Source organism: Martes martes (genome assembly GCF_963455335.1).
Source record: "Martes martes genome assembly, chromosome: 8".
NCBI lineage: Eukaryota > Metazoa > Chordata > Mammalia > Carnivora > Mustelidae > Martes > Martes martes.
In genome coordinates this window covers 17,097,080-17,112,446 of record NC_137895.1, presented here as the reverse complement: position 1 = coordinate 17,112,446, position 15,367 = coordinate 17,097,080, and the positions used below count along the sequence as shown (strand labels likewise).

General features: G+C 37.6%; 1 protein-coding gene across 3 annotated transcripts in view; it reads right to left on the bottom strand.

The window, feature by feature from the left end:
• The window catches only part of SLC41A2 (solute carrier family 41 member 2), a 119,219-nt gene that overhangs the window by 69,475 nt on the left and 34,377 nt on the right, over positions 1-15,367 (bottom strand). For all 3 annotated transcript variants that reach the window (XM_080812491.1, XM_080812492.1, XM_080812490.1), the window contains exon 3: positions 4,890-4,997. In XM_080812491.1, coding sequence (XP_080668617.1) covers positions 4,890-4,997 — 108 coding nt within the window. The remainder of the gene's footprint in view (positions 1-4,889; positions 4,998-15,367) is intronic.

Below are 15,367 nucleotides of genomic sequence, written 5' to 3'. Positions count from 1 at the left end.
TACACAAAGCACAGGTAGAGTATGAGAAAGTAAAAAATTTAGTTTTGAATGTAGTGAGTGGTGCAGACAATTGGAAATTCAGCTCTGGAGGTCAGGAGGGGATTCTGGAGATAGATATCCAAGAGTTAGCAATTAGCAATGTGCAAGCAGTAGTGGGTTACATGAAATTATTGACAGAGAACATGAAAACAAGGTACTAATGGTTCAGGCAAACCTCAGATCAAGATAAGCAAAGAAAAAGAAACCAAAAGAGTAGACTAAGAGGAAGTCATGAAAGAGGTAGAAGGAAGATAGCATGGGGTCTCAACGTCAAGGGTAACAAAAAATTTCAAGCAGAGACAGTCAGTGAAGAGTACAAGGAAGGTGAGGCTCTGGGAACTTTGCTATGAAGAAGTCGTTAACCTAGGGGCTGCCTGCGTGGCTCAGTTGGTAGTTGAGCATCTGTTTTGATTTCAGCTCAGGTCACAATCTCAGGATCTCAGGAGTGTGGGATTGAGCCCAAAGTCGGGCTCTGCACTCAGCAGGGAGTTTGCTTGAGAGTCTCTCTTTTTCCCTCTCCCTCTGCCCCTCTCGGTCCCCTCTCTTCCTCTCTCTGGTTTCTCTCCCCTCCTCTTAAAAAAAAAAGGTAAGTCTTTAACCTAGAGTTGCTTTAATAGTTGATACAGTATCAGAATTAGAAAATAGCTGGCAATGATTCCCTAGCACTCTGTAAGAATGGTAGTACTTCACCTAGCAAACATGAGATCAAATTGTCTAAGCATGAAAATATCATACACTAGGTGAATATAGTATGTTATCATACCTTAATACCGCGAGCTACTAGTTTTCCATCTACTAATTTGTTTGCTTTTATCCCTCTCGAATCCTGAGAAAGTTTCAAGTGACTACTCCTAGTATTTAATTTCAGCTAATCCAACAGGCAATCATGTCATCTCTCTCTGAAGATGAGTTCTGGACTCCCAATTATGTCTCACTATACCCACTGCTACCACCTTGACCCAAAGTAGCATCACCTCTAGCCTGTATTACTGCAACAGACTTGTCTCTCTGCTTTAGTCTTTGGCCCTCTGTACCTCTGTCTCAACACAACAGTCAAAATAATCTGTTAAAAGATATCTATCAGATCACAGAACTCCTCTGTTCAAAATCTTCCAATGGCTTTCCATTTCCCACAACAGGCAAAGTCCTTACAAAGGCTCCCAATGCGATCTCACGCCCTATTATTTTCCCTTTCTCTCGCTGGGTCCCCGCCCCACTGGCCTCCAGGTTGTTCATTTAACACAGTGGTTCTCAGGCTTTGACGTACAGAAGAACAGCGGGTTAAAATACAGATTGCTGAGCCACACCCCCAGAGTTTCAGATTCAGGAGCTTTGGGGTGGGGCTGAGAATTTGCATTGCCAACAAGTTGCTAACTACGCTTAATCAGAGACCGCACCATTGAGAATCATTGATCTAACAAATCAACAGCATTCCTGCCTCTGGCCTTTGACGTTGACTGAGCTGTGCCCATCTTAAATAGCCTCAAAAAATAAAAAGTAAACAAATTAGTAGACAGAAAAGTAGTAACTCATGGCATCAAGCCATGGTAACACAGTATATTCATCTACTTTATGGTGTCTTCATTGCTTAGAGATCTAGGTAATTTCTTCAGTGTGTGACTCAAATATCTTATCATCAGGGACGAAATTCTTGATCTATCGAAGACATCAACTCCACCTCCACCTCCCAAAGAAAGGCCCAGCTAGCTCACTCTGCAGTCAAGACCTTGGTTATCACATCCTCCCATGGGCTTTGCTTCTAATCAGCTTTGGACTTGCCCTCTCTTAAATATGAACAAATAAATGTAACCAGACATTTGATGGAAGTATCTACCATAAAATATAAATGCCACAACACATAAAGTTCAAATTAAAACATTAAGATTAAATTCACCTTTATTCAGTGTTAATGGTAATATAAGCAAATTAATTTGTAGCATATCCCTTATTACCTGGCTTCCCTACAGCGGAGCCTATTTCAAAATGGAGTGGCCTGTTCCATTTCTTATTTGAATCTAAAACAAATACTGAAGAATGCTCGAGAATGTTCCTTTTCGAAATATTTTCTCTGAGATAAGCTAGCCAAAATTTCAGTTTTCCGGGCAGAGTTATCCAGTTGCTTAAAAGCTTGCATGCTTAACTATATTTATCAGAACAAAGTTCATTTTCCAACAAAATGAAACTAAAGCTATCTTTTAACTCTCATTCCAGTAACTTCCTTTTCCTTTAAATGGTGCCCGTTTTGTTTTTCAAGAGTTCTTCCTTATTCCCCTCTCTGGCCATAAACCTCTTGGATTGAGTTCTACCTTCCTGACCCACCAGTTCTGAAAGCATAATGCAAATGCAGATCACTGGGGAAAAAAGATGGTACATGGAACGCATGTATATGATTTCACTAACCCTGAAAACATCAGTAAAGCCACAGAAAAGGGTTTTTTGGCTTGTTTTTTAAGACAAAAGCTAGCGGTATAATGGACATACATTCTGGTGGAACACCAAGTGTGAAAATCAATATTCAGTTGACGCCAAGTGTCACCATTATATAACGAATATATGATGAATATCTTCTGAGATACTAGAATGTGAAATTTAATCAAATTTTTAAAAATTACATTACCATCTTAGTATTACATTTTTTAGAGATCATTTCTTAGCACTGAGAGCTACTAGATTGATCCTATGGTCACTATACTTTCTATATGTAATACTATAGAGATGCCCACTTTAAAACAAAGTCATTAGAGAATCGAGATTGGTTTGGGCTAGTTTTGCCAATTTAGATACTTCTAAAAACGATGGTGTTACCAAATTGCTGGACTTTCTTTCCTCTCACATAATAATTGATGAAAATTTGAAATCTCCTCTTTAATTCTTAGGTTTGGAGATCTGGTTGATGGTGACAATGCAATTTCATTGAAGTAATTCCATAAACTGAAGTTTTGTACATTGCTTGATGATGCTTTCTAAATATTTTCAGATAAGTCTAAGATTGCTGTCCTAACATATTTTAAAAAAATATTCTTACATGGACTTCATGGCTTCATAGGACTGCTTGAGAAAATCTGGTCTTTAAACCTTGGATCTAAAAGTTTAACAATGGAGCTATGTAATTGGATTCCATGACGCCAAAAAGTAATGAATTTCCATCTGTATCTATCACCAACACAGCTGTTAAGCTTCTTGGTTACCTTTTGATATGCAAATTTCCCCCTAGTTCATAGATGGACTCATTTGCTGTAGCACCTTTAAGCAAACAAAAAAACTTAACTTCATATACTAAAGGTACTATAATTAGTAATAACCTCTGACAGCTTAATTTTTGACTAACATTAAATTGGGTAGATGGTTCCTTGAAGTGAACCCCACCAGTGGCATGATTTTTTATTATTTTTTTAATTAACGTATAATGTATTATTTGCCCCAGGGTACAGGTGTGTGAATCATCAGGCTTACACATTTCACAGCGCTCACAGCACATACCTTCCCCAATATCCATAATCCAACCACCCTCTCCCTATCCCCCTCCCCCAGCAACCTTCAGTTTGTTTTGTGAGATTAAGAGTCTCTTATGGTTTGTCTCCCTCCCAATCCCATCTTGTTTCATTTTTTCCTCCCCTACCCCCAAACCTCCCACTCTGCCTCTGAACTTCCTCCTATCAGGGAGATCATATGATAATTGTCTTTCTCTGATTGACTTATTTTGCTCTGCATAATACCCTCTAGTTCCATCCACGTCGTAGCAAAAGGCAAGATTTCGTTTCTTTTGATGGCTGCATAGTATTCCATTATATATATATATACACCACATCTTCTTTATCCATTCATCTGTTGATGGACATCTAGGTTCTTTCCAAAGTCTGGCTATTGTGAACATTGTAGCAGCATGATTTTAATCAACATAATTTGGTTTCACAATGGGGAACCCCCAACAAATGCTACAGTGAGAGAACAATGTCCTTTGGGCTTCTAAAAATAACTCAGAGCCCTGTAATTGGCAATTATTTTTTAAAATTTTTAAAAAATTTTTTTAAAAAAGTTTAATCTTCCTAGATAACAATTTAGCATATGTAGCAAAAGCTTTAAAAGAATGCATTTTTTTTTCTGAACAGTTACAATCCTAGAATATGCCCAAAAGAAATAAAAGAATACAGAACTCTACGTATAAAAGTATTCATTATAACACTGTTTATATAGCAAAACATTAGAGCCTATATATCTAATAATAGATTATGGACTGAATTATAGGAGAGCTATGTAAGGGAAAAGTACATAGCCAATAAAAATAATGACACAGATCTATACTGATATAGAAAGATGATCATGGTATATCTTCAAATGGATGATCAAAGATTTTACGTGAGTATATGCTATCTACTCTACATAATGCCTATCTGTAAGCATAGATAGCCAAGTATAGATGGATATCATATAGATATAGATAGAAGGATCTATACCAAAATATTAACATATGACTATATCTAGGTGAAAAATTTGGAGTGGTTTTAAATTTTCTTCTTTGTAATTTTTTTCTCTTTTCTTCAGGTTTTGCAATAAGCATGTATTACTTTTATAACCACAAAAGGTTTAAATACCAGTCAACCAAACATTGAACCATAAAGAATCTAAACTGTCCCATGTCTTAAGCACCAATGATAACTGCTAAAATGCCCTGGAGTAAAATGAGGTCAGTATATTACTTCTTGGGATAAAATCAGTCATTACTACTTAGCATATCCCTGAGGCCCAGAAATTTATCAGACAGAGGGGAAAAAAACTTTCCTGATACAAGTTCTCCTTCTCAGAAACAGTATAGGTAATACACATACTTAGAAGTGGGAAAAAAAACTTACTGCAGTGGATAATCTGGATGCCAATGTCATTTCCAAGTTCCCTTTGAGACCAAGAAGTGCAGGAACTAAAATGAAAACTTCTGTTACCTTTTTGAATACCTCCCAGTGCTGTAAGGAAAAAAAACAAAACAAAACAGAATTTTCTGATACTCTTAAAAAAATACTTTAGAAAAAAGACGTTTCAAAAAATCTTAGCCTTTTTTCCTCCAATGTTGTATCTACATTTTGAATGATAACACCAGTCATTTAATCAGTGAACATTTAGCTTAACCCTATTCTCCACAGCTCTGCGGTCTTGAGTTGCTTTAGAAGATTGAGTTAAATTGGAAGTGATAGCTGATATAGTCACTACATCCCAAATACATCTAGCTTGCTACACGATTGATACCCTTAAATTTTACTTTATTCCTTAATGAGGACAGGAGTCAGTTTAACTAGTAGTTAAGAGCACAAACTCAAAAAAAAAAAAAAAAGAGCACAAACTCAAGAACGAGACCATCTGGATTTGAATCTTGGTTCCAACACTCATTATAACAACCCCACAGGAAAAGTCTAGTAATATTATATTATTATTTTATTTCACAGATGAAGAAACAAAGATTCAGTGAAGTTAAATGATTTTCCCAAGGCTAGAAGATGGGACCGAGGGGCGCCTGGGTGGCTCAGTGGGTTAAGCCTCTGTCTTTAGCTCAGGTCATGATCTCCAGGTCCCAGGAATGAGCTCCACATCAGGCTCTCTGCTCAGTGGGGAGACTGCTTCCCCCTCTCTCTCTCTGCCTGCCTCTCTGCCTACTTGTGATCTTGCTCTCTCTATCAAATAAATAAATAAAATCTTTTTAAAAAATTTAAAAAAGAAGAGGAAGAAGGGACCAAGAATGAACCTTGGGAGTTCTGAGTCATCCCATGTTCTGGTCCCCATTTTAGGGTGTGAGGCAAGAGGCTGCACTGTACAGGATCCATAAAAAAGCACTAAATTGGAAATTAGAAAATTTGTGATTCTAGGGATGGATCGGTCACAACCTAGCTGCGTAATCCTGGATGAGTCATGTCTTTCGGATCTCCATCTCTTCATCCATGAAATGAAGATACTGTCTGACAGCCCTGTCTAGTCCTTGGAAAATACCATGATAATGAAAATAACATGTTAAAGTACTTTATAAAGTGAAAGAAATCACTTAAAACAAATCACTTAATAACACAACTTACTACTTTATTAATGCCATTAAGAGGTGATTGTTCCAGTAAAAGACTTTATGGACTAACATCTTGATTTATGCCCAAAAATATCAAGAATGCAGCCTTGTCATTAATACCAAGACAGGTAAGAGAAGTAAAACTTAAGTCCATCAGATAAATGAAAGAAAAATGCAATTTGTCCCTAGAGCTGCCCTAGAGGTTATTTCAAATAGGTATAGAACTAGGACCTAAAAAGATTAGTAAATGTTTATCAGATCGGTGTTTGGTAAAATCCTGGTTCAAAGAATATACAAGGGAATCCTTCCAGAGTCCAAGTCAATTAAGGATGAGCCTAAAAAAAAGCACTGGGGGCCCAGCTGATCCCAGACTTCTTAACCTGCCAAAAAATTTAGAAATAATCTTCCCATGTTTTACAGTGGGTTAAGAATTCTGCTGTGCTTGTGGGCTATGCCTCCTTCAGAGGTTAAGAGTGGTGGTGGTGATAATGATGATGATGATGATGAAAAATGTAATAATTATTAACAATATTCAACATCCACTGATTGCTTGGTATGTGCTAGGCACTGTTTTCTTTAGCTTTACTCATTTAAGCTTCACAATAGAACTATGAGATAGGTGTCATTTTTAACAATTCAGGGATACATTTTACCTAGGTCATCATTTTAAGACCTCTAGCTATATGACTTAATTTTAGAAACACGAGATATCCAGATATCTCTACCAGTCTAGCTCCTACATGTCATCACACTTTGGATCTGCTGGGATGAACACCTTTTGGTTACTCCCATCCTTTCCAAGTTCGATTCAAATCAAACACTCCCGTGAGAATTACTGTGAAGTCACTGTCACCTCAGCTTGCTATAATAATAACACTCCATTACTGATTTCCTATCTCATGCCAAATAAATTCTATATTCTTTTCCTGACACCTGCAGAGGTATGCTTCTAGAAGTTCCCAAACTTTCCCAGTTTTCGTGACACCCCGCAGGCCAAAAGAAACATGTAAAAGTCCTATTTATTAAGTAGCTGGTCCAAACAACTTAACACATATTTATTTCCCAACAATTTTTTTTTAAAGATTTTATTTATTTGTCAGACAGAGATCACAAGTAGGCAGAGAGGCAGGCATAAAGAGAGGGGGAAGCAGGCTCCCTGCTGAGCAGAGAGCGTGATGCGGGGCTGGATCCCAGGACCCTGGGATCATGACCTGAGCCAAAGGCAGAGGCTTTAACCCACTGAGCCACCCAGGCGCCCCTATTTCCTAACAATTTAATAGCCATCTGTAGATGTAATAAAAATACATTGAAAAAATATTTTACGTCATATCACCATAATGACTTATTAATGGGGTGTGTGTACCTGTTGGTCATTGCACAACTTCTCAAACCTTGGAACTGGACACAGTCACCTTCATTTCTTGTTCTATATTGGTTTTTGTGTGACATTTGCTTTTTTACACAGCACCCCTGAAAATCTAGCCATCAAGAGAAATGTATGATGCAATGTGGAAGTGCTGAACCACTCTGAGTCTGTAGAATGTCCAAAAAAATATCACTGTGCTTCCCTCAAAATTTTTTTAAAAGTCCCACAGCAACCCTGGAATGTCAAGAGACAGCATCTGGCCTATAGAGTGGCAAGAGGTAATATAGTACCTTAGTTTAGAGAAGGACTTTGGGGTCAGATTACCTAGGTTGGAATTCTGACTCTTCCTACTTTTACTGTGTGACTTGTGTGATTTACCAAAGTTTACTTAACCATTCAACTGTTGAAGGTTACCTGGGTTGTGTTAGGAAGCAGTCCACTTTATTGTATTACCTGGTTGGCTATTATGAATGAAGCCGCTATAAACATTCATGTACCAGATTTGTGTGAACATAAGTCTTCATTCTCTGGCATAAGTGCCCAGGAATGCAATTGTTAGGTTATATGATAGTTAACATTTAGTTTTAGTTTGTGTGTATGTGTGTTTGTTTTTAAGAAACTGTCAAGGCATGCCTGGGTGGCTCAGTCGGTTAAGCATCAGACTCTAGGTTTCAGCTCTGGTCATGATCCTAGGGTCCTGGGATGGACTCCCACCACCCCCAAGTCAGGCTCCATGCTCAACATGGAGTTTGCCTCTTTTACGGGTGCTCTCTCTAAAATAAATTAAAAAATAAAATCTAAAAAAAAAAAAAAAAAAAAAAGATACTGTCGAGGTGCTTTCCAGAGTAGCTTTTGGTTTTAAATTCCCATCAGCAATGTATAACCATTTCTCTACATGCTTAACAGTATTTCATAGTTATTATGGCCATTCTGATAGGTGTGAAGTGATACCTCGTAGTGATTTTCATTTGCATTTCTCTAATAGCCAAAGATCCTGAACATCTCATGTTTATTTGCCATCTGGACACACTCTTTGGTGAAATGTCTCTATGTCTTTTGCCAATTTTCTAAATTTTTTTAACTGTTGAGTTTTGAAGAGTCCTTTATACAGTCTAGTCTTTTGTCTAGGTATGTGCTTTGCAAATATTTTCTCCAACTCTGCAGGTTGCCATTTTATCCTCTTAACAAGGTCATTCAGAGAATAAAAATTTTATTTGATGAAGTCCAATTTATTCAATTTTCCTTTTATGGATCCTGCTTTCGATATCAAGTCTAAGAAATCTTTGCTTAGCCCTAGATCCTGAGACTTTTCTCCTATATTTTTCTAAAAGTTTTACAGTTTCACATTTCATATTTAAAGGTGTGATCCATGTTGAGTTTCTTTTTTTTTCTTTTTTTTTTTTTTTAGTTTTTTTTCTACAAAGACTTAGGTTGAGGTTTATTTCTCTGCCTATGAATGTCTAATTGCTTCAGCACCATTTGCTGAAATGGCTATTTTTTTTCTCCACTGCATCTGTCTCCAAAATTAGCAGAATATATTTGTGTGGGTCCATCTCTGGGCTATCTATTCAGTTGCACTGATCTACATGTCTATCCCTCCACCACTACCACAGTCTTGACTACTGGAGCCATGTTAATCAGCTTGACACCAGGTAAATTGATCCTTCCCCTTTTATTTTTATTTTCCAAACCTGTTAAAGCTATTCTATTTTCATGTCCTTTGCATATAAATTTTAGAACATCATCTGTAAAATGTACGGAGTTTAAAAAGTTCTGTTAAACCCATTTATCAATTTGGGGAAAACTGACATCTTTGTTATGTTGAGTCTTCCAAGCCATGAATGTGGCATGACTCTCCATTTATTTAGATCGTCTTTGGTTAATTTCATCAGGGTTTTATGGCTTTCATCATACCAGTCCTGTACATATTTTGTTAGATTTATATATAGGTACTTATTTTTTGAAAAATGCTACTGTACCTTTAATTTCAATGTCTGCCTATTCATTGTAGTGCACAGAAATAGAATTTATTTTTTGTATGTATTATGTACCCTGTGACCTCACTGAATTCATGCGCCACTTTTTAGGAGCTTTCTTTGTAGATTTCTTGGGGTTTTCAAAGTAGGCAATCACATCATCTGCAAATAGCAACAGTTTTAGTTTTTCCCTTCCAATCTGTATGTCTTTTTTTTTCCCCCTTGCCTAATTGCACTGTGTTCAATAAAGGTAATGAGTGCAAACATCCTTGCCTTGTACCTGGTCTTAGAGAAAAGACATTCATATTTCACCATTAAGCACAATATTGAGGAAATTCCACTCTAGTCCTAATTATCTGGGAATTTTTAAAAAAAATTTTTTTTAAGATTTTATTTATTTATTTGACAGAGAGAGAGAGAGAGAGAGATCACAAGTAGGGAGAGAGGCAGGCAGAGAGAGGGAGGGAGGGAGAAGCAGGCTCCCTGCTGAGCAGAGAGCCAGACACAGGGCTTGATTCCAGGACCCTGAGACCATGATCTGAGCTGAAGGCAGAGGCTTAACCCTCTGAGCCACCCAGGCACCCCCTGAGAGTTTTTTTAAAACATGAATGAGTGTTGAATTTTGTCAAATGCCTTTTCTGCATCAGTTGATATTATCATGTGATTTTCTTCTTTAGCCTGTTAATATAGTAAATTACACTGATTTAATTTTCAAATATTGAGGCAGACTTGTTTTCCTCACTTCTTCATGGTGCATAATTTATTTTACATATTGCTGATTTCTATTAGACAGTGTTTTGTTAAGGATTTTTTTTGGGGGGTGGTCTGTATACAGGAAATTAATCTGTAGACTTAAAGAAAATTGTATTGTCTCTGGGTTTGATATCTGGGTAATAACTTGCTCTTAAAATGAACTGGAAATTATTCCCTCCTCTTCCATTTTCCAAATGAGCTTATGTAGAATTAATATTAATTCTGCTTAAAATATTGACAGACTTTTCAGGTGAAACTGAAGATTTCTTTTTTATGAATTTTTAAAATTACACATTCAATTTCCTTAGTGGCTACAGAGCTATTCAAACGATCTATTTCATTTTGGGTTCCTTGTGGCAGTTCTGCTATTCAAGGAAGCAGTCCACTTTGTGTAAGTTGTAAAATGTATGCATGCACCGTTGTCTACAGTATTCTCTTATTCTCTGATTCTTCTTCCAATATCTACAGGATCTATAGTAATATCCTCCATTTCATCCTGATATTGGTAATTTATGTCTTTTTTTTTTTGGCAGTATTGCTACAGATTACCCATTTTACTGATCTTTTCAAAGAATCAATTATTTTTTGCATCAGTTTTCTCTATTGCTGTCCTGCTTTCAATTTCACTGCAATTTTTGCTTTTATCTTTATTATCCTTTCCTCTCCTTGCTTTGGGTTTATTTTGTTCGTCATTTTCTGCATTTGAGATGAAAGCTTTGATTGTTGATTTAAGATTTTTTTTCCTCGGGACGCCTGGGTGGCTCAGTGGGTTGGGGCCTCTGCCTTCGGCTCGGGTCATGATCCCGGGGTCCTGGGATCGAGCCCCGTATCGGGCTCTCTGCTCAGCGGGGAGCCTACTTCCCTTCCTCTCTCTCTGCCTGCCTCTCTGCCTACTTGTGATCTCTGTCTGTCAAATAAATAAACAAAATCTTTAAAAAAAAATTAAAAAAAAGATTTTTTTCCTCATACTAATGTGCGCATTTAATTCTATACATGTCCATCTCTGTATCGCTTTGCCTGTGACTCACAAATTTGGATGTCACATTCTCATTTTCATTCCATTCAACGTTTTGTTTCTGACTTTTTTGAGACTCCCCCTTTGAACATGGATTGTCTAAAGGTATGTTGTTTAGTTTCCAGGTATGTGGAAGTTTTTCTGTTTTTTTTTCTGTTACTGTTTCTAGTTTGATTACATTGTAATTAGAGAACATATTCTGAATCACTTCAGTACTTCAGACTTGAGATTTGGTTTATGGCCCAGTATATGGTCTCCCCTGGCATATGATCTGTGACACTTCGAACAGCGTGTGTGTGCTATTGTTTGAGGAGGGAGTGTTCTATAAATGTCAGTTAGATCTTGTTTGGCTAATGGTGTTAGTCCTTCTATATCCTTGCTGATCTTCTATCAGTTCTATCAACTGTTGAGAGAATGGTGTTGAAGACTCTAACCATAACTGTGGATTTTTCTATTTCCTCCTTTCAATTCTATTGGGGGCTCTCATAATTAGCCACAAAAATTAAAATTCTGGCACCCTACATGCCCTCCTCTGGTGTCATCCTGACTGAAGTGTTGGGGCACCTCCCTACAGCTTCTTCCCCCCCAGATTTACTGAAGTATAACTGAAAAAAGTGTAATATGTAAAGTGTAAAGTGTATAACATGATGATTTGATATGCACACATTGTAAAAAGAGGCCCACCACTGAGTTAATTCACATAGCCATTAACTCACATTGTTACCTTTTCCTTTGTTTGATGAAAATGCTTAAGACCTACTGTCTTATTTAGCAATTATCAATTATATAGTACAGTATTAACTATAGTCACCATGCTATACATTAAATCCTCAAAATCTTCCCAAACTATGGAAAGAACCTAGATGACAATCAATAGATGAATGGATAAAGAAGATGTGGTGTGTGTGTGTGTGTGTGTGTGTATATTACACACACACACATACATACATACATACAATAGAATACTATGCAGCCATCAAAAGAAATGAAATCTTGCCATTTGTGACAACATGGATGGAACTAGAGGGTATTATGCTGAGCAAAATAAGTCAATCAGAGAAAGACAATTATCATATGATCTCCCTGATAGGAGGAAGTTCAGAGGCAACATGGGGGGTTTGGGGGGTGGAAAAGGAATAAATGAAACAAGATGGGATTGGGAGGGAGACAAACCATAAGAGACTCTCAATCTTACAAAACAAACTAAGGGTTGCCGGGGGGAGGTGGGTAGGGAGAGGGTGGTTGGGTTATGGACACTGGGGAGGGTATGTGCTATGGTTGAGTGCTGTGAAGTGTGTGAACCTGGAGATTCACAGACCTGTACCCCTGGGGCTAATAATACATTATATGTTAATAAAAAAATAAAAAATTCTAAAAAATCCTCAGAACTTATTCATCTTAAAGCTGAAAGTTTATACTTTTAATCAACCTCTCCCCATTTCCCCCATCCCCCACCAGTACCATTTTACTGTTTCTATGAGTTTGATTTTTTTTTTTTTAGATTCTGCATGTAAGTGATACTATGCAATATTTGTCTTTCTCCATCTAGCCTATTTTACTTCGCGTAATGTCCTCCACATACATCCACGTTGTTCATTACAGCCCCAAACTGAGCCTTTGCTGCTCTGGGTATGTGGGCGAGACCACAGTCTTTTCTGTCATGGTTGGCTAAAGTAGAACAATTCTTGTCCACAAGGTTTCTGTCTCGCTAGACTGCCCCTTTCCTGGTCCTTCGGCTGGAGAGAGCAGGCTTTTCTTGTTGCTGTTTGCACCTGTTGGTATTCCCAGGTTGCTGGCTTCTTTAGCTCCGGATGTGGGACACATGAAGCGATAAGGGCCTCACCAGACTGCTTTCTTCTCTCCACCTTTCACAGTCTTCTTATGTTTGTTTTACATAAAGTTTCCAGGGTTTGGTTTTGTTTTGTTGTTGTACTTAATGGGCAGGCCAGGTAAATGGACATTTATTCCAGCTTTCCAGAAGTCAAAGCGCATGAATTATTTTTTAAATAAAAACCAGAATCATTACATCAGAGGGCGTGCTACTGCTTTCCTGGGGTCACATGTTAAAAGAGATATTTTCTCTTTAATACAAACTCTAAAATGATCACTCTGCTTTCTAAGGAGACACAAACATGCTGATGCCTTCCTAGCTTTGTATATTGAGAAACTGATAAAAATTAGTCTAACATTGATACTGTCCTCCTACCTTCTCTTTGCACTTTTAAAACACTGGCATTTTTGTCCATAAAACTTCAACAAAGTATCTGTTTTCTCCCTGACCGCTCTACTTTCTGTATCAGAAAACTAGCCCTGACTCAGAGTTCCATGGTTAGAAATATGGCTTAGGCATTGCATCATTCCATCTGAATTCCAAAACACACACAGCAGTATAGTAATAAAGGACTATTTGAGAGCTATACTATCCTTTATTTCAAAGGAATATTTTTAGCATTGCAACAATGCTATCTTCATAAAACCTAACAGGATCTCAGGGTTCGGCAGACATCAGTTTTCAATAATATTCTAATGATCAGGATAAACTTACCTAGAAATTACTGGAAGTTCCAAAGGTATTAGCTCAGTTTACACACACTTCTTCTAGGTGGATAGGTAACTAACAGTAATCTCATTTTACAGAATCTTATAATAGATTAAGTCAACGGACAATCCAAGATATGCACATAGCATATCGTACAGAGAACAGGATTCATCCACAAGACGGGGCTCTGCCATTGACAAGCTGTACATTCTCGGACAAATCATTTAATGATTTGCTTATTTTTAGTGAGGCAAGAGAAGACAAAGAGCTTGGACTAGGATATTTCCAATTGAATCCTACAATTAAAAACTCTAAATCTGATTATCAATATTCAGCAATATTTGTAACAAAGTAGACTTTATTTCATTTCATTCATTCATTGAACAAGGAATTACTGAATGTCTGCCCTATGTAAGGCATTAGGCTAGTTTTTTGGACGGGGCCCTCCTTAAGTGGGACCAAAGATTATGTGGACTAACTATCCCACCCGACTCCACTGACTAGTAGTAAGGGAATTTACATTACTTTAGATTCATGGTTCTCAAACTGGAACCCACATCAAAATCACCAGAAATAATAAAGCTCATAATGATGCTGCTGATGCTGCTGATGATACTGGGTCAGGGAGCCCACTTTGAGAACCACGGACTCAGATAAATAAAAAGACCACGAAGGAGCCAGGTCCTATATGGTCAGGGTCACTACACTCACGGTGTTGTTCTTGCCTCCTGTGCATACTTTTCCATCTCCATTTTCCTTGAAGCACTATCTACTCCCTTTCACTTAAGAAGCAGTTGAATTCCTTTTCTTCATGCTTCTAGTGAAATTGCTGATTTGAGTGGCCGTCTGTCCCAATGGGGCTCATCATATTATTCCATCTCCCTAATCACACTGACTGTTCCCCCAGGGGTAAGCATGTGACCAAAGCCAACCCAACTGAAGAGTTCTTCCTTAGGATCTTCCAAACTGAAGACAGAGGAGAGATAGCTCATCCTTTCCCTTTGCAAAACAAACTGAAAGGATGTGACCCCACAACTGTCAGGAGCTATGTGCCATAGGAAAGAATGTGGGCGACAAAGAAAACGGAACTTGAAAGGAGAGACAGAGAGAAGATAATCATAAAATTAAGTCCGTGATCTAGTTATGTCTGAGGTAGGCTGTACAACTATTCTTCCTATATGAAAGACAATGCATTCTTTATTATTATTATTATTATTTAAATTAACTGGTTAGTTGGGTTTCAATTTCTTACAATGGAGAAGTTCTGGCACATAGAAGGGGATCCAAAGATAAGATATGTCCCCTAAAAACAAGCAGATGGTACAGTAAGTGGTTAAGAGCCAACTTGGGTTTAATTCAGCCAGTTAATAGTTGTGTGACCTTGGGCAAACAACTTAATATCTAACCCTGGTACATCACCCACCTGAGTCCTCATACACATAAGGTGAGAACTCGAGCTAGGTACTGACAAAGAACATTCAATGAATGATGCCTGTTAATATCACATCATTTACTGAACATTGATCTCCCAGGTACTATTAATTGTGCTTCACAAGCTCTTTTACTAAGTTCTTTAATTCAGGGCCCAGGGTGAATAAAGCGATGTTGTAAGGCACAAGCACACAAAGGTAGTTTA